General features: G+C 41.1%; 1 protein-coding gene and 1 pseudogene across 1 annotated transcript in view; both read right to left on the bottom strand.

The window, feature by feature from the left end:
* Positions 1-2,704: 2,704 nt before the first annotated feature.
* Positions 2,705-4,187, bottom strand: LOC139475711 (uncharacterized; annotated as a pseudogene).
* Positions 4,188-14,639: 10,452 nt separating this feature from the next.
* The window catches only part of LOC139474056 (neurogenic locus notch homolog protein 3-like), a 32,734-nt gene continuing 21,989 nt past the window's right edge, over positions 14,640-25,384 (bottom strand). The window contains exons 15-22 of the mRNA XM_071256917.1: positions 24,583-24,676; positions 24,021-24,223; positions 23,738-23,822; positions 23,050-23,213; positions 22,278-22,359; positions 18,160-18,323; positions 17,947-18,028; positions 14,640-15,349 (exon numbers count right to left, since the gene is read on the bottom strand). Of these exons, the coding sequence (XP_071113018.1) occupies positions 15,147-15,349; positions 17,947-18,028; positions 18,160-18,323; positions 22,278-22,359; positions 23,050-23,213; positions 23,738-23,822; positions 24,021-24,223; positions 24,583-24,676 (1,077 nt within the window). The 3' untranslated portion in view covers positions 14,640-15,146. The remainder of the gene's footprint in view (positions 15,350-17,946; positions 18,029-18,159; positions 18,324-22,277; positions 22,360-23,049; positions 23,214-23,737; positions 23,823-24,020; positions 24,224-24,582; positions 24,677-25,384) is intronic.

The raw sequence follows: 25,384 nt of genomic DNA, 5'->3' as shown, positions 1-25,384 counted from the left end.
TCACGGCGGGGGACACCAGAAATGGGCCTCACACATTGTACCCATGTCGGGAATCGAAACCGGGTCTTCGGCGTGACGAGCGAACGCTTTAACCACTAGGCTACCGAACCGCCCCTGTAGGATAAAGAAGTGTATGTAGCATAAAGGGGTGTATGTACCAAAAAAGGGGTGTATGTAGGATAAAGGGGTGCATGTAGGATAAAGAAGGGTATATAGGATAAAGGGGTGTATGTAGGATAAAGGGGTGTATGTAGGATAAGGGGGCGGATGTAGGATACAAAAGTGTATATAGGATAAAGGGGTGTATGTAGGATAAGGGGGTGTATGTAAGATAAAGAAGGGTATGTAGGATAAAGGGTTTTATGTAGGACACAGGAGTGTATATAGGATAAAGGGTGTAAGCAGGATAAAGGGGTGTATGTAGGATAAGGGGGCGGATGTAGGATAAAGAAGTGTATATAGGATAAAGGGGTGTATATCGGACAAAGTAATGTATATAGGATAAAAGAGTGTATGTGGGATAAAGGGAAGTTTGTAGGATAAAGGTGTGTATGTAGGACACAGGGGTGTATGTAGGATAAAAAAGTGTATGTAGGATAAAGGGGTGTATGTAGGACACAGGGGTGTATGTAGGATAAAGGGCGTAAGTAGGATAAAGGGGTGTATGTAGGATAAGGGGGCGGATGTAGGATAAAGAAGTGTATATAGGATAAAGGGAAGTATGTAGGATAAAAGGTATATGTTGGATAAAGGGGTGTATGTTGGATAAAGAAGGGTATGTAGGAAAAAGGGTGTAAGTAGGATAAAGGGGTGTATGCAGGATAAGGGGGCGGATGTATGATAAAGAAGTGTATATAGGATAAAGGGGTGTATATAGGATAAAGATAAGTATGTAGGATAAAGGGTATATGTTGAATAAAGGGGTGTATGTTGGATAAAGGGGTGTATGTTGGATAAAGGGGTTCATGTAGGATAAAGGTAAGTATGTAGGATTAAGGGTGTATGTTGGATAAAGGGGTGTATGTTGGATAAAGGGGTGTATGTAGGATAAAAGAGTGTATGTAGGATTAAGGAGGGTATGTAGGATAAAGGGAAGTATGTAGGATACGGGGTGTATGTTGGATAAAGGAGTGTATGTTGGATAAAGTAGTGTATGTAAGATAAAGGGGTGTATGTAGAATAAAGGGGTGTATGTAGTATAAAGGAGTGTATATACGATTAAGGTGTGTATGTTGGATAAAGGGGTGTATGTAGGATAAGGGAGTGTATGTGGGATAAGGGGGTGTATATAGCTATAGGATTAAGGGGTGTATATACGATTAAGGGGTGTTTATAGGATTAAGGGGTGTATGTAGGATAAAGGGGTGTTTGTAGGATAAAGGGCTCTATATATGATTTAGGGGTGTATGTATGATAAAGGAATGTATGTAGGATGAATTGGTGTATGTAGGATGAAGTGGTGTATGTAGGATAAAGTGGTGTATGTAGGATAAAGTGGTGTATGTAGGATAAAGTGGTGTATGTAGGATTAAAGGGTATATGTAGGATAAAGAAGATGTATATTCAGGATGAAGGGGTGTATGTAGTATTAAGGGGTGCAACTGACATGCTTCTTCTGTTTGTTTCCTCTATGTACAACTGACATGCTTCTTCTGTTTGTTTCCTCTACGTACAACTGACATGCTGCTTCTGTTTGTTACCTATGTGTACAACTTACACGCTGCTTCTGTTTGCGCCACCAGCTGCACGGCACATACACAACACGACTTGTAGTTTCTATTTGAACGAACTTTGATGATATTTACAAGCTGATACAATGCAACTATATACAAACTCTTCTCAGAAAATAGGCTTTATCTACAGTTCTGTAACCATGACAACGCATCTACTCCAGCCAGTAGTAACCGTCACACGGGAAGTTGATCACGTGACAGACAAGTCCAAGAACCGTTCTGAGAAATGACCTGTGACTTCTTGGCTTCTGTTCACGTTTTCCTTGGTTTAAAAACTGCCTTCTTCTTTAAACTGTGCAGGAACAGTCTACACTCGACATGGGCAAGACGGATAGAGGTCAGCGCGGGAGTCGGCTTCCCCAGGAGACATGTATTCATTCAACCAGGTACCCCTGAAGATCCGGTTAGATAGAACACGTCATGAGCAACCCATGCTTGCCATAAGATGCGACTGTGCTTGTCGTAAGAGGCGATTAATGGGATCGGGTGGTCAGGATCGCTGACTTCGTTTATGCATGTCATCGTATCCCGTAGATCGATGATCATGATGTCAATCACTGGATTGTCTTGTCCAGTATTTACACACCGCCGTCATGTAGCTGAGTATTGCTGAGTGCGGCGTTAAACAAACAAATCATTCACCCAGGTAACAAACACGTACATACACGTTAAAACGAAGAAACGCTCTTTGCAAATTATGCAAAACTATGTTGTAATTAGTACCCTTGTACATTTGATCAAAGTCTGTTTCACGAAATTGAGTAAGTGAGTAAGGTTATACACCTTATATTTTAGTCACATGAGGAGGAACTACCGCAGGCTGCCTGTCATCTTGGTGAGGCACACAAGCACCGGTATGATCCAGTCAAACCAAGGGTCAAAGTTACAGAGAATCCAGAATTCGAACCCTCTGTCAGCAGATACACTGGCACCATGAAGGCATTAAACTCTGCACTGCAGACCTCAGCGGCTTACACCACAGAACCACCCTGTCCCTTTTTGAAATAGAAATGAATTTGTGACGTGTACTTACTGGCATATGGTTTCTTGTTTTTCTCCTGTCGTGACTGCCAACCAGGCATCACGTGACCCTTCTCCGAGGTCACAAGGTCATCCTAGTTCTCCATTGTATCATAGACTTTGGCGACCTTGGCCTTGTCGATGTCTGCTCCTGGATGAAGAATCTGTTGGCACTTTCCTCGCATCTCTTCAACTTCCTCGTTGTCACGTCGACGATCGCCCACTTCCACTGGTACTCACGGTGGATGTCCAGTAGAGTATTTGCCTGAAGAAAAACATGGAATTCAGTATTATAATTACGTCATTTAGGGATTTCAAAACTGAAATCGGAATATATCTAAATTATGAATACATCTTAGCTCTAAGGGACAATGGGTCATGTGTAGCACATTAGTCATGTTACGTTTGGAGATTAATCTAAGCCCAGTAGATGTAAATGCATTTTGGACACAAAGAAAACTTCCTTTCCAATACCATGCCAAGTTATGGTCCAAATTATATGATGTGAATTATCTCGTAGCTGTCATGAACATACAACAGCCTAATGCTGCAATAATCTACCTACCCGCCAGTGGCCAGATTTCTCCGGGTACTCGTGAGCCGTCAAGCTTTCTTGGACTTCCAGGACCCCAGACTCGGTTCCGAGCCTACAACAGCGAGAGCTTCCCTTGCTTCACAGTGGAAGAGAGACTCCAGCTTCAGGGCGCAGGTCTGGGAATATAGCTCGGGTCCCATCCCCACGATGCATGTATCACCCCTTCGGGGTAGGAGAGTCAGGTTCTGAAATAAGAGATCAAGTTCATTCAAATATCTTAGGCCACAAGAAACTTATTACACGTTCGGGTAAACTCAACCTCCCTCTCAATTATTCTTTTCCATGTCAAATTACGATACGTATCTCCCGTGTAAGCGAAATAAAGCCTCTGTGTGTCAAGGTGTTCATGTTAAAAAGGTTTACGTCTGCCAAGAAAAAACAATGTTTGAAAAGCCTCCAAGAGGAAATTATTTATTAGTTCCTCCCAGGTTCCTAAGAAGGGTACTTGATTCATACGGCCTCTTAAATTAGGGGTTCCTTAAATTAAAAATGCAGCCTACCATTGACACTTTTGGCAGTGATTATGAAAATTCATTCTATTACCTTCTAACCTGTGCAGGATCCCAGAAGAAGACGTTCTCGTCATCAGCCACCAGCCACGACCAATCGACGGACGAGGACACCGGAAGTTCAGCTGTGACCTCCCAAACATCACTTTTAGAAGAGGAAGGTTTGGCAATCAGGTGTTTCTCAAGTTTCCATCGGCCCAGCCTACGGACTGAGCCGAGTAGAGCAACGTTGACGGCATTCCTTCCGCCCTCTTCGTCTTTAAGACATCCTTCAACATAGTCTGGTAGCTGGTACAACTTGAATACGACCTTCACCAAGCCCGGAGCCATGTCCAAATCACAGGCGGATACGTTTTCGAACTTCTGTGTGCAAGTAGAGGAAGACGATTTTCTGTGACTTGACTCAAGCGCTGTGTCGACAGGAATGAGAGAAACTAAGTTATGACTGTGACGTCATAGACAGGGCACGCGACTTTATAAGCAATGGTTTGGCTATTTTGACGTCATAGACAATAGCTTTCCCGACCCGTCCATACTGAGCTGAGCACGGTCTCTCATATCAAAAGTTGACGCACATAGACGCACATGCCTTGAGATCAACCTAGTACCTCTGTCACAGGCCAGCTTTATCAGCTTTGATAAAGTTGATTATTTACAAATAGATGATGTAAACAGTATGATACACCCACTAAGTATGCTAAACGCACGAATAAAGTTCTGGTAGTAAACAATTATGGCAGTAACTTATTCCAGCAATATTAATAGTAGTATAGTACAAGACATGTTTGATGATTTCGCAAAGTGTGTACATTCAGATGTTGATAAATTAGTAACTTATTCCAGCAACATTAATAGTAGTATAGTACAAGACATGTTTGATGATTTCACAAAGTGTGTATAGTCAAATGGTAATAAAGCAGTGACGAAATTACAATGGGTTATATATTTTACAATTTTGTGGGAAAGATATGAAGTTAAGACAATCTAATAATTTATCTCGAAGACACCCGGAATGGTTTGATTTAAAATGTGAGGAGTCCAAGCGAGAGAAATATAGAAGATTGAATGTATTTAAAAAATCTTCTCAAGAAAATTATCAACCATTTAAAGGGGAAGTGTACACGCAAAAATCACTTTCTTTCTTTTTCTAAACAAAACGCAATTTTAGAATTAGTTTGTATCTGTGTTTGAAAATATAAACTCATTTTTTTCACAGTAAAAGTAGGAAGATCACAATAGTGTGAAAATGTTATGCCGTTATGAGAGGCCTTCGTTTTTCGAGCTAAACAGGCCTGAGTTATCCCCCTTAGATTATGACGTAATTGGTGCCAATTTAACTGGGTCCCTGTCTATTCTCAACGCAAAAGATATCAAGTACCAGTTTGCGATAAAACAACATGGCCTACGACACACACCGGCGCAGTTGTGACTCAGCATAACACTATGCTGGCTTGCATCTTAGAAGCTAGAATCACACACCTGTGCCTACACCACCTGAAGCGGCTTTAACAAAGCATTATGACGTCATAATGTTTATCAATTGGCACCAATTACGTTATATTGCAAGGGGCATAAGCCATGGTGTTTTTGTTATGTGAATAGAACACTTGATAAATGTGAAAAATATAAATCGTTTTAATGAAAAAAATATGTTAATTAATTGTGATATTTTTATATTTTTGTCTATGACACTACTAGGTTAACACTTTTAATGTGGAAAAAGTACAAGAAAAATAGGTTCATTTCCGTGGGAACTTGCCCTTTAAAGAAAGTAAAAATAAGTTCAAAGCCTTATGTAACGAAAAGAAGTTTAACTTGTAGCAAATGATAAGAATTGTACATTTTTCTGGAGACTTGTGAAAAAATACTTAACGAGTCGTTCGGTAGAGTCTACGATTGCACCTAATGCATGGATGGATTACTTTAAAGAATTATTAAATCCCATTTCAGCTGGGGACACTGTTTTTTCAACAGAAGTTTTAAACTATCTTAAACACCTTGACGAAGACGTATGTGATGATAGCAGAGATGATATCTGTTCGTGTGACTTCATAGGTCAAGATATTATCAATACTATTTGGCATCTTAAGAGTTACAAGTCACCAGGTGACGATGGTATTCCGTCTGAATATCAGAAAAATGCTGAAGAGGTATTGACACCATATCTTCTCATATTGGTTAATCAAAAATTACATTGTGCAACACATCCCATATCATGTTCTGCAGGAATAATTATGAGGCTCCACAAGAAGGGGACGAAAAGTGACCCCAATAACTTTGGAGGAATTTCACTTCTTAATATTATGAGTAAATTATTCTCTGTTGTGGTAAATCAGAGATAAGAATGTTATCTTGATTTGCAAGGGCTGATTGGCTAGGGTCAGGGGGATTTGAGAAAAAACATTCGACCGTTGACAATATTTTTATCTTGCAAGCCATTGTTCAAAAGTATATCCCTCGTACGAAGGGCAAAATATATTGTGCCTTCATTGAATTCCGTAAGGCATTTGATATTGTTGATAGGTATAAGCTGATGTATATTCTTTTAAAAAGTGATACCCATGGAAAGTTCGTCAATGTTATAAAAACGTATGTAGAGTAATGCAAACGCAACAGTAACTTATGAGTATGGTAAAAGGTTGACGAATATTTTTACAGTTCCTGTGGTGTCAGACAAGGTGGCACTCTCAGTCCTATATTGTTTTCTTTATTTACAAACTAACTTGTCATATCTTTAGAAGAAAAGTTTGATGACTGTTTTTTCATCACTGAGGAGATGTTAAATATTATAGGAGTGTTGTTTGCCGATGACTTGATCCTGGTGGCGGACAGTGTAATTCAGCTACTCCTGAGGCAAGATGCACGGTATCTATATTCTCATCAGTGGGCGATGGACTTTAATACTGATAAAAGTAAAATTATTGTTTTCAAAATGGGAGGTGCATTGTCAAAATATAAAAAATGGTTTTATAATGGTCAAATTAAGTAAACAGTTAACGGTTAACAGTTAATAAATATCACAGGAAGATAAAGCACCCGTTTATCTTCCCTTCAGGAATAACTCTCTGTAAAATGGTACTTGTAAACCTTTTTGTAGTATGGGTCTGATGGCCGTCATGCAAATATAACTGTCTGTCTGTCTGTCTGTCTGTCGATACAGTCATATTGATGTTACAGAGATATATGTGGCCTTTCTCATCAATATCGCGGTTGTTGTAGCATATCTTTATAATTATGCAAATAGTATGTAAACAGGACTGAAATGTTTCCATCAGGCCGGAATAATCTGATTTCAGAAAAGTGCGGTGGTTTACAAGCAAGAGAAAGGTCCCGTCACGTAACACGCAAATCTCTAGATATGAATATATCAAATTATTATTACCAATAAATCCTCATTCAAGGATAGCCAAAGGAAGAAAATGTACTTGTGTGGAAGAATGTAACATGAAAAATATCTTTTTGTTTGATATAGTTTCAGTAATTATGTATATACCATGTTAATATATTATTTTGTAGCATGGAGATTTTTGCATATTACCAACAGTCTCCTATTTCGTGCGGAGTCTGAGTTGAAGAAACATAAATAAATAAATGAAAGCTTATTTTATTCAGACGCTCGACTGTGATTCTTTCATCACAATGAATCCAGAAGTAATGATCCTCATCTTTCAATGAATACGGATGTGTATGTCTACTGTTGCCATGGCGAAATCGTCGTAAAATAATAAAACTTTGACCCAGAGGCGCCAGGACATGTTGTAGCATACCTGCCTAATGATGCAAGTACCTATAATGTCATGAAGCGCACATGTGTAACCAAGAAGATAAAACAAATTGTAATTGGCATTTGGTAACTTCAGGATCATGAATGAGAATATGGTACCTTTAAACATTTCTGTAATATAAAAGTAGAAAACAAACATTATGGAAACAAAACTAGTAATAAGCTTTCACAACAATGACTTCCTGAAACATGTTATTTTTAAGGAACACAATCCTAGTGGCATGCATTATACTGTTGACATTGAAATATCTACAGTGGTAAAGTTATTGATATTTTTCATACTTAATCTTTTCAAAGAAATAGCTTCAATGTTGTAATATTATTTTATAATGAGTAGATCTGCACATGGAGACATGCAGGTATTGTTCAAATTGAAATCCACAACGTTGTGAGAGCGTTTTGCTATACTTCCCTATGAGAGATACCTCGCTAATAGTAATATGTTTCCTCCTGTAGCCTGACACGTCCATTTTTCACACTGTCCAAAAGTGCTTATATCCCGCTATTATGCAGTTATGCTACAGGCCTGTCCTCCACCCTCTCCACAGACAGACCCGCTACATGGAAATGCGTTAACGTTTCACCGCAGCGGAATGTATGGGGAAAGCGCTCTAAGGCAGGTAAACCGGTCTAGGACAGGACGTGCCTCCCTCTTACCGAATAATATAAACATGTTTAGTGTAATGTAAAATAGTTTTTTATAATTATTCATGTAAACTGACGTCCAAAAGAAACTTTACCAGAGTTTGAAATCACTCTTGCTCAAAAACAACAAATCATACATGCATGAAGTAAAGTGTATTGAGAAAATCAATATATCAACATAATCAACACTGAAAATGACAATCATACCGCGATCGAGAATGACGTCAGATCTAGAGAGCCCCAAAGTTGGGTGTGGTACAAAACTCGAGCTTTCAGAATCGTGGAGGGGCGGTCGGGTAGCCTAGTGGTTAAAGCGTTCGCTCGTCACGCTGAAGACCCGGGTTTGATTCCCGACACGGGTACAATGTGTGAAGCCGATTTCTGGTGTCCCCGCCGTGATATTGTTGGAAAAGTGCTAAAAGCGGCGATAAACCATACTCACTCACTATTTACCAAAAAGGTAGCAGGAATGAGTTATGGTTGAATAGTCATAATCAAATTTAACAACAGTTCTGTATATTTTTAATTGCATAATTTCAGCTTATTTCATTGATATAATTGTGTGTCGAAAGGAAAAATGGAACAAATTTGTTCATTTAAATGGATTGCTTTTTCAAACCACACGTGGCTAAAATGTAACACACAGCAGGGACTCGTTACAGCTCACAAATGGAACTTAACAGGAAACAGCTCCCATCAGAAATTGTTACAATGAATGAGGTACGTTGTAGCATTTGTATCCAGTGTAACATTTCATTTCATGTGATGATGATGCTCGATGTTTAAGATACCTAGACACGTAACAGTGTTGTGGGAGTGAGGTGGAAGTGGTGGACGGAGTTGACGCAGATGCGTGGTAAATATGACAGACAGATTTATCTCCCTTTATTCAACTACAATTTCAAACCGAGAAAAGATATATCATCAGAATGGAAATGAAATTTGAACACTTAATTATCGATAAAAGACAAGGGTTGCTGGGTATAGGAGTGTTAGGAAATATATTCAACGTTGTAGATAAATGTTGGGACCATAGACTTTTTACTGATTTAAAGAATTCGAATTTGTGGCACCCAATCGATTATTATACAAACACAACGCGCCCTTATCAATGACAGACTCCTTCCAACACTTCCATGCACACATAACACGTTCTTATCAATGGTAGACACTTTCCAACAGTACCATGCACACACAACACGTCTTTGTGAGTGGCAGACTCCTTCCAACAGTACCATGCACACACTACACGTCCTTATCAATGGTAGATACCTTCCAACAGTACCATGCACAAACTACACGTCCTTATCAATGTCAGACCCCTTCCAACAGGATAATGTACACACCACACGTCCTTATCAATGGTAGACACCCTCCAACAGTGCCATCCACACACAACACGTCCTTATCATTTGTAGATACCTTCCAAGAGTACCATGCAAACACAACACGTCCTTATCAATGGTAGATACCTTCCAACAGTACCATGCACACACTACACGTCCTTATCAATGGTAGATACCTTCCAACAGTACCATGCACACACAACACGTCCTTATCAATGCCAGTCTCCTTCCAACAGTACCATGCACACACTACACGTCCTTATCAATGGTAGACACCTTCCAACAGTACCATGCACACACAACACGTCCTTATCAATAGTAGACACCTTCCAACAGTATCATGCACACACAACACGTCCTTATCAATGGTAGACACCTTTCAACAGTACCATGTACACAGTACACGTCCTTATCAATGTCAGTCTCCTGCCATCAGTACCATGCACACACTACACGTCCTTATCAAAGTAAGTCTCCTTCCAACAGTACCATGCACACGCTACACGTCCTTATCAATGGCAGAGACCTTCAAAGAGTACCATGCGTGCACTACACGTCCTTATCAATGGCAGACTCCTTCCAACAACACCGCGCACACACTACACGTCCTTATCAATGTCAGTCTCCTTCCAACAGTACCATGCACACAAAACACGTCCCTGTCAATGTCAGACTCCTTCCAACAGTACCATGCACACACTACACGTGCTTATCAATGATAGTCACCTTCCAACAGTATCATGCACACACAACACGTCCTTATCAATGGTAGACAACTTCCAACAGTACCATGAACACAAAACACGTCCTTATCAATGTCAGTCTCCTTCCAACAGTACCAGTCACACACTACACGTCCTTATCAATGGTAGACATCTTCCAACAGTACCAAGCACACACAACACGTCCTTATCAATGTCAGTCTCCTTCCAACAGTACCATGCACAGACTGCACGTCCTTATCAATGGTAGATACCTTCCAACAGTACCATGCACACACTACACGTCCTTATCAATGTCAGTCTCCTTCCAACAGTACCATGAACACGCTACACGTCCTTACTAATGGCAGATACCTTCCAAGAGTACCATGCACACACTACACGTCCTTATCAATGTCAGTCTCCTTCCTTCAGTACCATACACACACAACACATCTTTATGAATGGCAGACTTCTTCCAACGGTACCATGCACACACTACACGTCCTTATCAATTGTAGACACCTTCCAACAGTACCATGCACACGCTACACGTCCTTATTAATGGCAGATACCTTCCAAGAGTACCATGCACACACTACACGTCCTTATCAATGTCAGTCTCCTTCCATCAGTACCATGCACACACTACACGTCCTTATCAATGTCAGTCTCCTGCCATCAGTACCATGCACACAGAACACTTCTTTATGAATTGCAGACTCCTTCCAACAGTACCATGCACACACTACACGTCCTTATCAATTGTTGACAGCTTCCAGCAGTATCATGCACACACTACACGTCCTTATCAATGTCAGTCTCCTTCCAACAGTACAATGCACACACTACAAGTCCTTATCAATGGTAAACACCTTCCAACAGTACCATGCACACACAACACGTCCTTATCAATGTCAGTCTCCTTCCATCAGTACCATGCACACACTACACGTCCTTATCAATGTCAGTCTCCTGCCATCAGTACCATGCACACAGAACACTTCTTTATGAATTGCAGACTCCTTCCAACAGTACCATGCACACACTACACGTCCTTATCAATTGTTGACAGCTTCCAGCAGTATCATGCACACACTACACGTCCTTATCAATGTCAGTCTCCTTCCAACAGTACAATGCACACACTACAAGTCCTTATCAATGGTAGACACCTTCCAACAGCACCATGCACACACAACACGTCCTTATCAATGGCAGACACCTTCCAACAGTACCATGCACACACTACACGTCCTTATCAATGTCAGTCTCCTTCCAACAGAACCATGCACACGCTACACGTCCTTATTAATGGTAGATACCTTCTAAGAGTACCATGCACACACTACACGTCCTTATCAATGTCAGTCTCCTTCCATCAGTACCATACACACACAACACATCTTTATGAATTGCAGACTCCTTCCAACAGTACCATGCACACACTACACGTCCTTATCAATTGTAGATTCCTTCCAACAGCAGCACGCAAACACAACACGTCCTTGAATATCCGGGTTAGAATAGGCCTTCAGCAACCCATGCTTGCTGTAAAAAGGGACCGATCGATGCTCACGATGTCGACCACTGGATTGTCTGGTCCAGACTCGATTATTTACAGATCACCGTCATATAATGGAATATTGCTGGGTGCGGTGTAAAACAACAAATAAACAAACAAACAAACAAATAAATCAGATACTTATCAAGATCCCAGCTCTCAGGAACATCATTTTCGCAATGAGACATCCACTAGTTTGTTGAAAACCTGTCAGGTTTTAATTTTACTGTAGAAGGTCAGTGAGAATGTTTACGGGATGAGCTGTGTTTGTGTTGATTTAGTCAGGATGGGCTCAAGAGACCTTGCTCTTTCAGAAGATTGTAGACTTGAATGTCACTCCAGTTTCAGCAAACATGCACAAAGTTTGGGATTTGTCAGCACCCCACATCGTTTTGGGAATGCACATCAACACATTTATAACCTATGATATTTGTTCATAACATGTGTTGTATGTGAGAAGCACATGTTAGTCTCTGGTGAAAAAAAATACCGAGAAATGTATTTCTATTTTATGGTCACCAAGATTTTAAAGGCATTTATATTTCAAGGCATTTTACTTTGGGCTATCAGGTAAAGAATTAGAAACCATGCAGTAATTAAGTCCAAGCATTTCTGAATTGATTCAGTGACAAACTTGAAATTACCAGTGTCCAACAATATCCACCAGCAGCAAACTATGCCGCATCTATATTTAATAGTATATCGGTGCAAAATTCATCACTAATATTGAAAAGCACTTACCTAACAACACTACCTTGTGGGTGCCATTTCAATCAAATGCATACCAGAAAGATCCTGCCCAATGTGAACGTTTTAGAAAGAAAATAGCAAATTTATCTCAACATGTTGCCTTTTGTCCCAAAATTCTGTAGTTTGAAGAGGAGACGTTTTCTGTAAATCATATCAAATGCTTTTTTCAATATCGAGGAGGACACACAGCATGTCTTGATTGCATTCAACTTGTTTGTGCTTCTGTCTGGAGTTGTACATGAAGATCCTTTACTAAAACCCGATTGTACTCTTAAGAGAGACGTATTCTTCTCAAGAAAATACTTCAATCAATTTGTGACTATTCTTCCCAAAATGTTTCATAAACTGGATGTTCATAAGATAACTATATCATCCTTAAGTTCAGCGTATGAGACTGGGGTGTTTATGTCAGACCTTTAGTCCAACATGGCAGCAGAAATGTCAGGACAAACTGCGATTTCATAAGATTCTGAAAACCTCCAGGAATACATCAGAGCTACTAGCTGTTTTAAATTGTTTAACTAGTAGATCAGCCTTCTGAAATGTGGTCACTGTACTACCTCCTTTGCCTAACATCCGGATAAGAGTATATGTTTTGGTTGCCTAGTCACGTTCATCGTTCCACCAGTCCATGCAGGAAGCAAAGGCACTGGTCCCCATGGTCCCTAGTATGGTGATCTCCCTTTAGTTACTGATCTCTAGCCCATTTATATATTGTGTTGTTAACTCATTCTTTCTGCTTTTAAAAGTTCTTCAACTAGTTTTCAATCGAATCTGTGATATTCTAGTTATTGTACTGCCCCTCGATGACAAGTATTATTTAGTCTAATTTTATGTATTATTAATGTAGAACTTCTCGTCACGATATGGCTGAAATATTGCCGATGTGACGTTAAATATTAACGCGATCACTCACTCACTCATCGTTTCACGACACTATGTAAATGAAAGTGGATTGCTCGCTTGATGTTTAGTAGCTCGGTATATTTGAATATTGTTTATATGTAGTTATGTTATCATTTGAAACACCAACATCTTCGTTTATGAGGGGGCAAGGGTGGCCATGTTGTCTACGGCGCCGCAATTCGCTGTGCAGAGTTGCGTACCTTGGGCACGCCAGAAACCTATGATTATGGGTTCGAATCCCGTTTCGCCCCGATTTTGTTTCTAGGTTTTTTAGCACCATACCTGTGCTCGTGGGTTTCACCGAAGTGGTAAACGTCTAAGACATGCATCACTTCGAGCTTTCCTACCGCTTGAAGCTGTTAAAATGCGTTAAACCCAACTCACTCACTCACTCACTCACTCGTATATAGGTTTTAAGGTATTATGCATGTGCTCACGAAGAGGAGAAAGGTCAGAGCAGTTTGCATTTTTAAATGTTCATCGAGGAGCATGTTCATGTGAATGTTATGAAATAGGAGCTGGCTAGCTGCAGTACACTGTCAGTTCAATATCCCTTAAGGTGGATGAATCACGCGTTTGTAGCTGGATAGACTCGGTGTAAGTTATGGAAGCTGTTGCAGTCTACCTCGGGGTATAGATGGTTTTAGGCGTCCCGCGTTAGGTTTTATATCATGAACCGGAGACCCAAAACGAAGGACACACAAAACCATATGCATCCCAGATAGATACTGCCACAACGAATTTATCTAGCCGACATGTTACAGTCTACTGATGTAAAACATTTAAAAAATTGACCATTGATAGAAATCAGCTGTTGGATTGAGCTGAGATTAATTGTTGCTGTGTCATGTCCTGTGCTACTTTCATTGACTCTTGAACATTGTGCAGCTTTTGCTTCGTGGTAGGTGCAAGAGATTTATGGTCCCGCTCAGAAATTGATACCCCTCCCCACACACATTATTATATAAAGATAACACGGACCAATCGGGTCTCAACATTCTGACATGGAGGTAAGACTGTCGAACGGTCTGACGAAAGCGTTGTTCTGAAGCTGCTCTGCAACAGAATCTGTAAAACAAGTCGTGCTTTGTCGATAGAGCCAATTTAATCGTCAATGGAAAAATATAAATAAAACAAGATGTATAAAAATAAATTTGAAATATGCTTCACCATTGGAGTACATCCACATTATTTAACAAACAACAAATAGGAGTGTAGAGGCCATGTCGAGTTAAGGACTGTCAGAAACATATTCGTGCAGTGAGGCAGTACAGGGTTGCTCCGTTGCATCTTGTCAGAAGACTGGAATTATTTGGGCCTCGAAAATAGAACCACTGTCAAACTGACATTACCTTAGGGTTTGTTTTGAATACATAAACACGTCGTCAACAAAGAATGGCAGGGTTCGATATTTGATAATGTGAATTCTGACACATTACTATATGTACGTGTACGACACGACAAAGCCTGATAGACATATGATCGTCTTTTTGGTGTACACTAAAGTTATCTATCCACGAACACCTCCGTTAGTAAATGTCCTCTGAACACCGTCCACCAATACGTGCCTAGAACACATCCACCACCGAGTGTCTAGATCCGAGCTCGGAGACACGCCCGTCTGTTGCAACCACTGGCGAAGCAGCACTTGGCACCTGTCGCGCAGTCGTTGTCGGTGTCACAACGCCGTAGGAAGAAGTCACAGAGGAACCACAGCATGGGGAACCTCCGGGGGCACCTGCCCGGCCTCCTCGTGGACACAGCAGGGGCACGAGTTGTGGGGACGCCACCAGAGTCTAGGGAACAGAAGAAAGTGGTCGGTCTTCAACTGAACATGACATTCTTGATCACAATGGGACATATTCATTGTACATTTTATCCTAACTTGAAGTTTGAGAGAAAAAAGCAACAGTTCATGAAACGGATACCGATCATCAGATTACAGAGCGAAACCCACGCCACAATCCGGGTACGACGTTCACCTGAAACTACGCCATGGTAACATACTCAATGAGCAATCTCCATTTTTCCTTGCTGATTCTAGGGTACAAGAGAACTTGGATCTCGATCTAATACCACGGACTAGTGGAAGGCGTACCTCGACTATTACGGTACAGGGGATGTAGTATGTCCACTTGGTATTACGGTACAGGGGATGTAGTATGTCTACTTGGTATTACGGTACAGGGGATGTATTATGTCTACTTGGTATTACGGTACAGGGGATGTAGTATGTCGACTTGGTATTACGGTATAGAAGATGTAGTATGTCGACTAAGTATTACGGTACAGGGGATGTATTATGTCTACTTGTTTTTTACTGTACAGGGTATGTAGTATTTTGACTTGGTATTACGGTACAGGGGATGTAGTATGTCGACTTGGTATTACGGTACAGGGGATGTAGTATGTCGACTTGGTATTACGGTATAGAAGATGCAGTATGTCGACTTGGTATTACGGTACAGGAGATGTAGTATGTTGACTTGGTATTACGGTACAGGAAATGTAGTATGTTGACTTGGTATTACGGTACAGGAGATGTAGTATGTTGACTTGGTATTACGGTACAGGAGATGTATTATGTCGACTTGTTTTTTAGGGTACAGGGTATGTAGTATGTTGACTTTGTATTACGGTACAGGGGATGTAGTATGTCAACTTGGTATTACGGTACAGAAGATGTAGTATGTTGACTTGGTATTACGGTACAGGAGATGTAGTATGTTGACTTGGTATTACGGTACAGGAGATGTAGTAAGTTGACTTGGTATTACGGTACAGGGGATGTAGTATGTCAACCTTTTTTTTACGGTACATGGTATGTAGTATGTTGACTTGTTATTACCGTACAGGGAATGTAATATGTCAACTTTGTATTACGGCACAGGGGATGTAGTATGTTGATTGGTATTATGGTACAGGGGATGTAGTATGTCGACTGGGTATTACGGCACAAGGGATGTAGTATGTTGACATGCTATTACTGTACAGGGTGAGTGGTATGTGGACTTGGTATTACGGCACAAGGGATGTAGTATGTTGACGTGGTACAATGCTACGGGGGATGTAGTATCTCGTCTTGGTACTATGGTACGCAGGGAGTGGTACGTCAACTATATGAAGGTTTTGCGGAACAGGGGATGTAGTATGTCGACTGGGTAATATGGAACGGGGGATGTAGTACATTGAAGGTGAGTTCTTTCTCATGATGCTGGTGTAGAGTGAAATTTTTCCTCCAGTTGAGATAGTGATGTAATAGTATCTGCAATTCACATAACGGGGGACCAGACAATCAAGTGGTTACTATTATGAACCAGAATCAATGCCTGGCCATCTGATTCAGTAAGTTCCGGATTCCCACGATACCAGGCATAAGATGTAATTACACTGGCGTTTCTTTACATTTGTGTTTCGTGATGCAGATTTTAATTTGTAATTTCCTCTTAACAATCATTCTTCCTGAAATTCTCAATTGTGTTAAAAGCAACATCGTTGTCATCAAGTTGTCACTCGTGACAAGATGGGCACGTCATGGAGACACAGAGGAGACATTCTAGTGACAAGATGGGCACGTCATAGAGACACAGTGGATACATTCTAGAGACAACATGGGCACGTCACAGAGACACAGTGGAGACATTCTAGTAACAACATGGGCACGTCATAGAGACACGGTGTAGACATTCTAGAGTCAACATGGGCACGTCATAGAGACACAGAGGAGACGTTCTAGAGACAAGATGGGCACGTCATAGAGATACAGTGGAGACATTCTAGTGACAACATGGGAACGTCATAGAGACACAGTGGAGACATTCTAGAGACCAGATGGGCACGTCATAGAGACACAGTGGAGACATTCTAGAGACAAGATGGGCACGTCATAGAGACACAGTGGAGACATTCTAGAGACATAGTGGGGAATATATGACACACATCAACCAAATAACAGAGCCTCGTTCTAGATGAAGAGAAGTACAGTAAACTACGGTTATAACGAATTCAAATGGACCATTTAGTTTAATTCGTTTTGACCGTAGAGAATACATACAGCATATATACAAGCAAATAGGCGGGGCCCCAAGACAGTTCCTCATATCCGTCAGTTCGTTACAAGGGTGTTCTTTATAACGTAGTTTACTGTACATATCGTATACACGTCCAGAACACGAGGAATGTATGCGATATAGCACACGGTCTTTTACCAAATTGGCGTATGTTTATAAGCCACGGTTATTATGTTGAACACATGTTTAGTGTACACATTCTTATCTCCACTATGCAGTGTAGTGTACAGACAGAGAAGGGTTGGTTAAACCATCAGATGATGTCATGGAACAATATAACGCCATTAGGTTTTAAAACGTGTGATTTGTGTTGTTCAACTTACGGACACAAGTTGCTATGGGCGGACATGGAGCTCTGATGCAGTTGACCACCTGTAGCCTGCACACTTGGTTGAAGCCGCATTTCTGAAACATTGTGAACACTTCCCAGTCATTCACCCGGCTACTGGTACATGAATATCAAAAAGCAATTTATCTCGAATTATGATTAATTGATTTAACCTGATTGCACACTACCTCATCATTTATCTACCTACTTTGTTTCTACACGGGTCACTTGACACAGGGTTCTGGCACGTGTGCCCACATCCATTGCTGCAACACTTCTGACTTCCGGGACAACTTCCGTCGTTGCTGCATCTCTCCACACAGATGCCGAATGCGCCGTCAGTGCTGGGGCACGACCCTTCCTTTTCAACCGCTGCCAACAAGACATTGACACGTGGTTCATGTACGTCTAAGGTGGCAAAACATTTATACCCAAAGTGGTTATCTACCATTATAGAGACACAGTGGATACTTTCTAGAGACATAGTGGAGACATTATAGAGACACAGTGGTGACATTATAAAAACACAGTGGAGACATCATAGAGACATGGTTGAGACATAGTGGAGACAGGGTGGAGACATTATAAAGACACAGTGGAGACATTATAAAGCCACAGTAGAGATATTATTGAGGCACCTTTGAGACATTCTAAAGACATGGTGGAGACATTATAGAGCCACAGTGGAGACATTATAGATGCATAGTGGAGACATTATAGAGACACAGTAAAGACATTATGGACACATTCTAGAGACACCTTTGAGATATTATAGAGACACTGTAGAGACATTCTAGAGACATTCTAGAGACACAGTAGTGACATTATAGAGACATGGTGGAGACATTATAGAGCCAGAGTGGAGACATAGTAGAGACATTATAGAGACCGATGGAGACATTATAGAGACACAGTAGTGACATTATAGAGACACAGTTGAGATATTAGTGAGGCACCTTTGAGACATTATAGAGACATGGTGGAGATATTATAGAGACACAGTGGAGACATTATAGAGACACAGTAAAGACATTATGGAGACATAGTGGAGACATTATAGAGACACCTTTGAGACATTCTAGAAACATGGTGGAGATATTATAGAGCCATAGTGAAGACATTCTAGAGACATAGTAGAGACATTCTAGAGACACAGTAGTGGCATTCCAGAGACACAGTAGAGACATTCTAGAGACACTATGGAGACATTCTAGAGACACAGTAGAGACATTCTAGAGACACAGTAGAGACATTCTAGAGACACTATAGAGACATTATAGAGACACAGTAGTGACATTATAGAGACACAATGGAGACATTTTAGAAACGCAGTAGAGATATTATAGAGACACAGTAGAGACATTCTAGAGACACAGTAGTGACATTATAGAGACACAGTTGGGATATTATTGAGGAACATTTGAGACATTATAGAGACATGGTGGAGACATTCTAGAGTCACAGTGGAGACATTATAGAGACACAGTGGAGACATTATAGATACACAGTAGAAACATTCTAGAGACACTGTAGTGACATTATAGAGACACAGTTGGGATATTATTGAGGCACATTTGAGACATTATAGAGATATGGTGGAGACATTCTAGAGGCACAGTGGAGACATTGTAGAGACACAGTAGAGACATTATAGAGACACAATAAAGACATTATAGAGACACTGTAAAGACATTATAGAGACACAATAAAGACATTATAGAGACACAGTAAAGACATAGAGACACAGTAAAGACATTATAGAGACACAGTGGAGACATTATAGAGACATTGTGGAAACATTATAAGGACACAGTAGAGAGATTATAGAGAGATGGTGGAGACATTCTAGAGCCCCAGTGGAGACATTATTGAGGCATAGTGGAGACATTATAGAGGCATAATGGAGCCATTATAGAGGCATAGTGGAGACATTATAGAGACATGGTAGAGACATTATAGAGGCATAATGGAGACATTATAGAGACACCTTTGAGACATTATAGAGACATGGTGGAGACATTCTCGAGCCACAGTGGATACATTATAGAGACATAATGGAGACATTATAGAGAAACCTTTGAGACATTATAGAGACACCTTTGAGACATTTTAGAGTAAGTTTTGCTTAACGCCGCATCAGCAATCTTGCAGCTATTCGCGGCTAGACATTTTAGAGACATGGTGGAGACATTCTGGAGCCCCAGTGGAGACAGTATTGAGGCATAGTGGAGACATTATAGAGGCATAATGGAGACATTATAGAGGCATAGTGGAGACATTATAGAGGCATAGTAGAGACATTATAGAGGCATAATGGAGACATTATAGAGACACCTTTGAGACATTATAGAGACATGGTAGAGACATTCTCGAGCCACAGTGGATACATTATAGAGACATAATGGAGACATTATAGAGAAACCTTTGATACATTATAGAGACACCTTTGAGACATTTTAGAGACATGGTGGAGACATTCTCAAGCCACAGTGGATACCTTATAGAGACATAATGGAGACATTATAGAGAAACCTTTGAGACATTATAGAGACACCTTTGAGACATTATAGAGACATGGAGGAGACATTCTAGAGCCACAGTAGAGACATCATAGAGACACAGTGGAGACATTATAGAGCCACAGTTGAGATATTATTGAGGCATCTTTGAGACATTATAGAGACATGTTTGAGACATTCTCGAGCCACAGTGGAGACATTATAGAGACATAATGGAGACAGTATAGAGAAACCTTTGAGACATAATAAAGACACCTTTAAGACATTATAGAGACATGGTGGAGACATTCTAGAGCCACAGTAGAGACATCATAGAGACACAGTGGAGACATTATAGAGCCACAGTTGAGATATTATTGAGGCACCTTTGAGACATTATAGAGACATGTTGGAGACATTATAGAGACACAGTAAAGACATTATAGAGACATAGTGGAGACATTCTAGAGACACCTTTGAGACATTCTAGAGACATGGTGGAGACATTATAGAGAAACCTTTGAGACATTATAGAGGCACCTTTGAAACATTATAGAGACATGGTGGAGACATTCTAGAGCCACAGTAGAGACATCATAGAGACATAATGGAGACATTATAGAGACACAGTGGAGACATCATAGAGACATAGTGGAGGCATAGTGGAGACATTCTAGAGACACCTTTGAGACATTCTAGAGACATGGTGGAGACATTATAGAGAAACCTTTGAGACATTATAGAGACACCTTTGAAACATTATAGAGACATGGTGGAGACATTCTAGAGCCACAGTAGAGACATCATAGAGACATAATGGAGACATTATAGAGACACAGTGGAGACATCATAGAGACATAGTGGAGGCATAGTGGAGAAAGGGTGGAGATATTATAAAGACACAGTGGAGACATTATAGAGCCACAGTTGAGATATTATTGAGGCACCTTTGAGACATTATAGAGACATGGTGGAGACATTATAGAGACACAGTAAAGACATTATAGAGACATGGTGGAGACATTATAGAGACACAGTAAAGACATTATAGAGACATAGTGGAGACATTCTAGAGACACCTTTGAGACATTCTAGAGACATGGTGGAGACATTCTAGGGCCACTGTGGAGACATTATAGAGACATAGTGGAGACATTATAGAGGCATAGTGGAGACATTATAGAGAAATGGTGGAGACCTTCTAGAGTCGCACTGGAGACATTATAGAGCCACCGTGGAGACATAATAGAGACACAGTGGAGACATTATAAGGACAGTGGGGACATTAAAGAGACATAGTGGACACATTCTAGAGACGTAGTGGAGACATTCTAGAGCCACAGTGGGGACATTCTAGAGACATAGTGGAGAATACATGACACACATCAACCAAATAACACAGCCTCGTTCTAGATGAAGAGATGTACAGTAAACTACGGTTATAACGAACCCAAAGGGACCATATATTTTAGTTCGTTTAAACACTTGTTAGTTATATATATACAGCATATATACAAACAAATAGGCGGGGCCAAAAACACTTTGTTATATACATCAGTTAGTTATAAGGGTGTTCGTTATAAACGTAGTTTACTGTATATATCGTATACACGTCTAGAACACGAGAAACACACGCAATGTAGCACACAGTCTTTTACCAGAAGCCACGGTTATTGTCTTGAACACATGTGTAGTGTATACATTCATATCCCCACTATGCAGTGTAATGTACAAACGGGGAAGCGATTGGTTAAGCCATCAGATGATGTCACGAAACAATATAACGCCATTAGGTTTTAAAACGTGTGATTTGTTTTCTTCAACTTACGGACACAAGTTGCTATGGGCGGACATGGCGCTCTGATGCAGTTGACCACCTGTAGCCTGCACACTTGGTTGAAGCCGCATTTCTGAAACATTGTGAGTGAGTGAGTGAGTGAGTTGGGTTTAACGCCGCTTTTAACAGTATTCCAGTTATATCGCGGCGTGTCAGCTTAATGTGGGAGGAAAGCCCGAAGTGGTGCAGGTCTCAGACGTTTACCACTTCGGTGAAACCCACGAGCACGGGTATGGTGCTGACAAACCTAGAAACATAATTGGGGCGAACCGGAATTCGAACCCACAATCATAGGTTTCTGGCGTGCCCAAGGGACGCAACTCTGCACAGCGAATCGCGGCGGAAACATTGTGAACATCTCCCAGTCAATCACCCAGATACCGGCTACTGGTATCATATCAGCGAAATTATGAATAATTGATTTAACCTGATTGTACTTGAACATTAATCTGTCAGTGCAGGTAGCAAAACTACTGTTAGTCCCCATGGTCCCCGGTATGAGGGTCTCCCTTCAGTGGCTGGCGATTTGAAGCCCGTTCTTATCATGTTATTGTTATGTATAGTGCTATCCTTTTAATGATTCCATACTTGTTTTATATCCTTTTCTGTGATAAGTCTAGTTATTTTACTGTCCGTCGTTGGAAGGTTTATACATGTCTCATTTTGTTTATTCTGTTTAACCCTTGATAGTCACGATACGGCTGAAATATTGAAATGTGTGACTTAAAACTTTAACTCACTCACTCAACATTTATCTACCTACTTTGTTTCTACACGGGTCACTTGACACAGGGTTCTGGCACGTGTGCCCACATCCATTGCTGCAACACTTCTGACTTCCGGGACAACTTCCGTCGTTGCTGCATCTCTCCACACAGATGCCGAATGCGCCGTCAGTGCTGGGGCACGACCCTTCCTTTTCAACCGCTGCCAACAAGACATTGACACGTGGTTCATGTACGTCTAAGGTGGCAAAACATTTATACCCAAAGTGGTTATCTATCCGGTTATATAGCAAATGATAACAATTAAAACACAAAGAAGGCCGGACTGAGAGGTTCATGCTTGTATCATGTTACACTTAGTTCACTCACTCACTCACTCACTCACTCACTCACTCACTCACTCACTCACTCACTCACTCACTCACTCACTCACCCACTCACTACATCCACACAATAGTAGACCGCGTTACGTGTCATGCATGCTTCTGTTTCATATTGTATGACCATTCCGTAATACTGTTTGACAACGATTGTCGTACGTGGTAATTAACGGAATCGGGTGCTTAGGCTCTCTGACTTGGATGATGCATGTCATCGTATCCCACTGACGTGGATCGATGTTCATTATATCAATCACTAGATTGCCTGGTCCAGATTCGATCATCTTCAGACCGTCGTCAAAGAGCTTAAATACTACCTATATAGGAAATGGAGCTGTGTACCTACCAACACACGAGGCTATGGGGCTCTTACAGGGTGCGCGAACGCACCGCACCTGTTGCACCTCGCACTTGAGGCCACTTTCACACCTCTGAAACGGGCAACATAGCGCAGTTTGTAAATAATGATGACTTCATAATGATGCTAAAAAAACGACTTTAATCCTCTACTGTCTGGATAATGAATTATATCAAAAGTTCATATCCCAAACTTATATAAAACAATAAAATAAAAGAAACAAAAACGCCCAGAAAACACACCATCAACAAAAAAACAAAAACACGCTTACAACAGTTGCACAAGGGTCTGCGGGCGGAGTCGGCGTGGTGGCAACGATAGCACTTGGGATCGTGCAGACGCTGCCACAGCCGTTACTGCAACATTTCCTATTGTCATCACAGTCGAAATCCGTCTCACATTCCGTGATGCAGATCCCAACACCAGCGGGAGGGCACGTGCCCGGCTTGCCTGTCCCAGTATACGTAGTGTCCTCTGCAACGCAAAGTGAATACATGCACTCGTCAACATCACTCGTCAGCATCACTCTGTCTTCTTCACAGTTTCCACCATGATGCTTACAGAAATATCACCGACATTGTATTGGTAAATATGGATATTAGATTATTTACAAAGAATGTGTCTCCAGACGCGTTCAATATCGAAACAGATCTACTTGTGGAAGAGAAACGTTTGTAGCCCCCAACTTCCAAACTGGGCTGGCTGATCTTGGAGTGTTCCAGGAACTGTGCAGGTCGCCATGTGTCATGTGAATTGGGCGTCCTCAGCAGAGTAAATAAAAAAACTTTCAGACAAGAAGTGGCATTTGTTGATATGTGAAGAACAATACGTACCAATACACACTCCCTGTATCGGACAGTTAAACTGTGGCCCCGCACATGGGGTGGCCCTCTCAACGCAGTGGAAGCCCGACCTGCAGTCGATCGTCTACAACAACGAAGGCGACAACTCAACCTGTGTCCCTTAACGGAAATATAAAAAACAACAAAATGTTCCATAATCATCAGAAATCTAGATGACCATACTCTATACATGTGTTTTCAAACAGTGATGACGTATACCTGTGTTTCTGAATGTCCATCAAACAGTGATAACACCAGTTGTTTGCGTCCCACATACGTGTGTCTGAATTCCCGCCAAACAGTGAATAAACCAGGTGTTCACGTCACGTATACAGCTGTTTCTGAATCCCCACCAAACAGTGATGACACCAGGTGTTCGCGTCACGTATACGCGTGTTTCTGAATCACCACCAAACAGTGATGACACCAGGTGTTCGCGTCAAGTATACATCTGATTCTGAATCCCCACCAAACAGTGATGACACCAGGTGTTCGCCTCAAGTATACATCTGTTTCTAAATCCCCACCAACCAGTGATGACACCAGGTGTTCGCGTCAAGTATACATCTGTTTCTGAATCCCCACCAAACAGTGATGACACCAGGTGTTCGCGTCACGTATACATCTGTTTCTGAATCCCCACCAAACAGTGATGACACCAGGTGTTCGCGTCACGTATACATCTGTTTCTGAATCACCACCAAACAGTGATGACACCAGGTGTTCGCGTCAAGTATACAGCTGTTTCTGAATCCCCACCAAACAGTGATGACATCAGGTGTTCGCTTCAAGT

The sequence above is a fragment of the Haliotis cracherodii genome, unplaced genomic scaffold (genome assembly GCF_022045235.1).
Source record: "Haliotis cracherodii isolate W230 unplaced genomic scaffold, xgHalCrac1.p SCAF_3, whole genome shotgun sequence".
Taxonomy (NCBI): domain Eukaryota; kingdom Metazoa; phylum Mollusca; class Gastropoda; order Lepetellida; family Haliotidae; genus Haliotis; species Haliotis cracherodii.
Note: the sequence above shows the minus strand (reverse complement) of the source record. Positions and strands in the feature narration are given on the sequence as shown.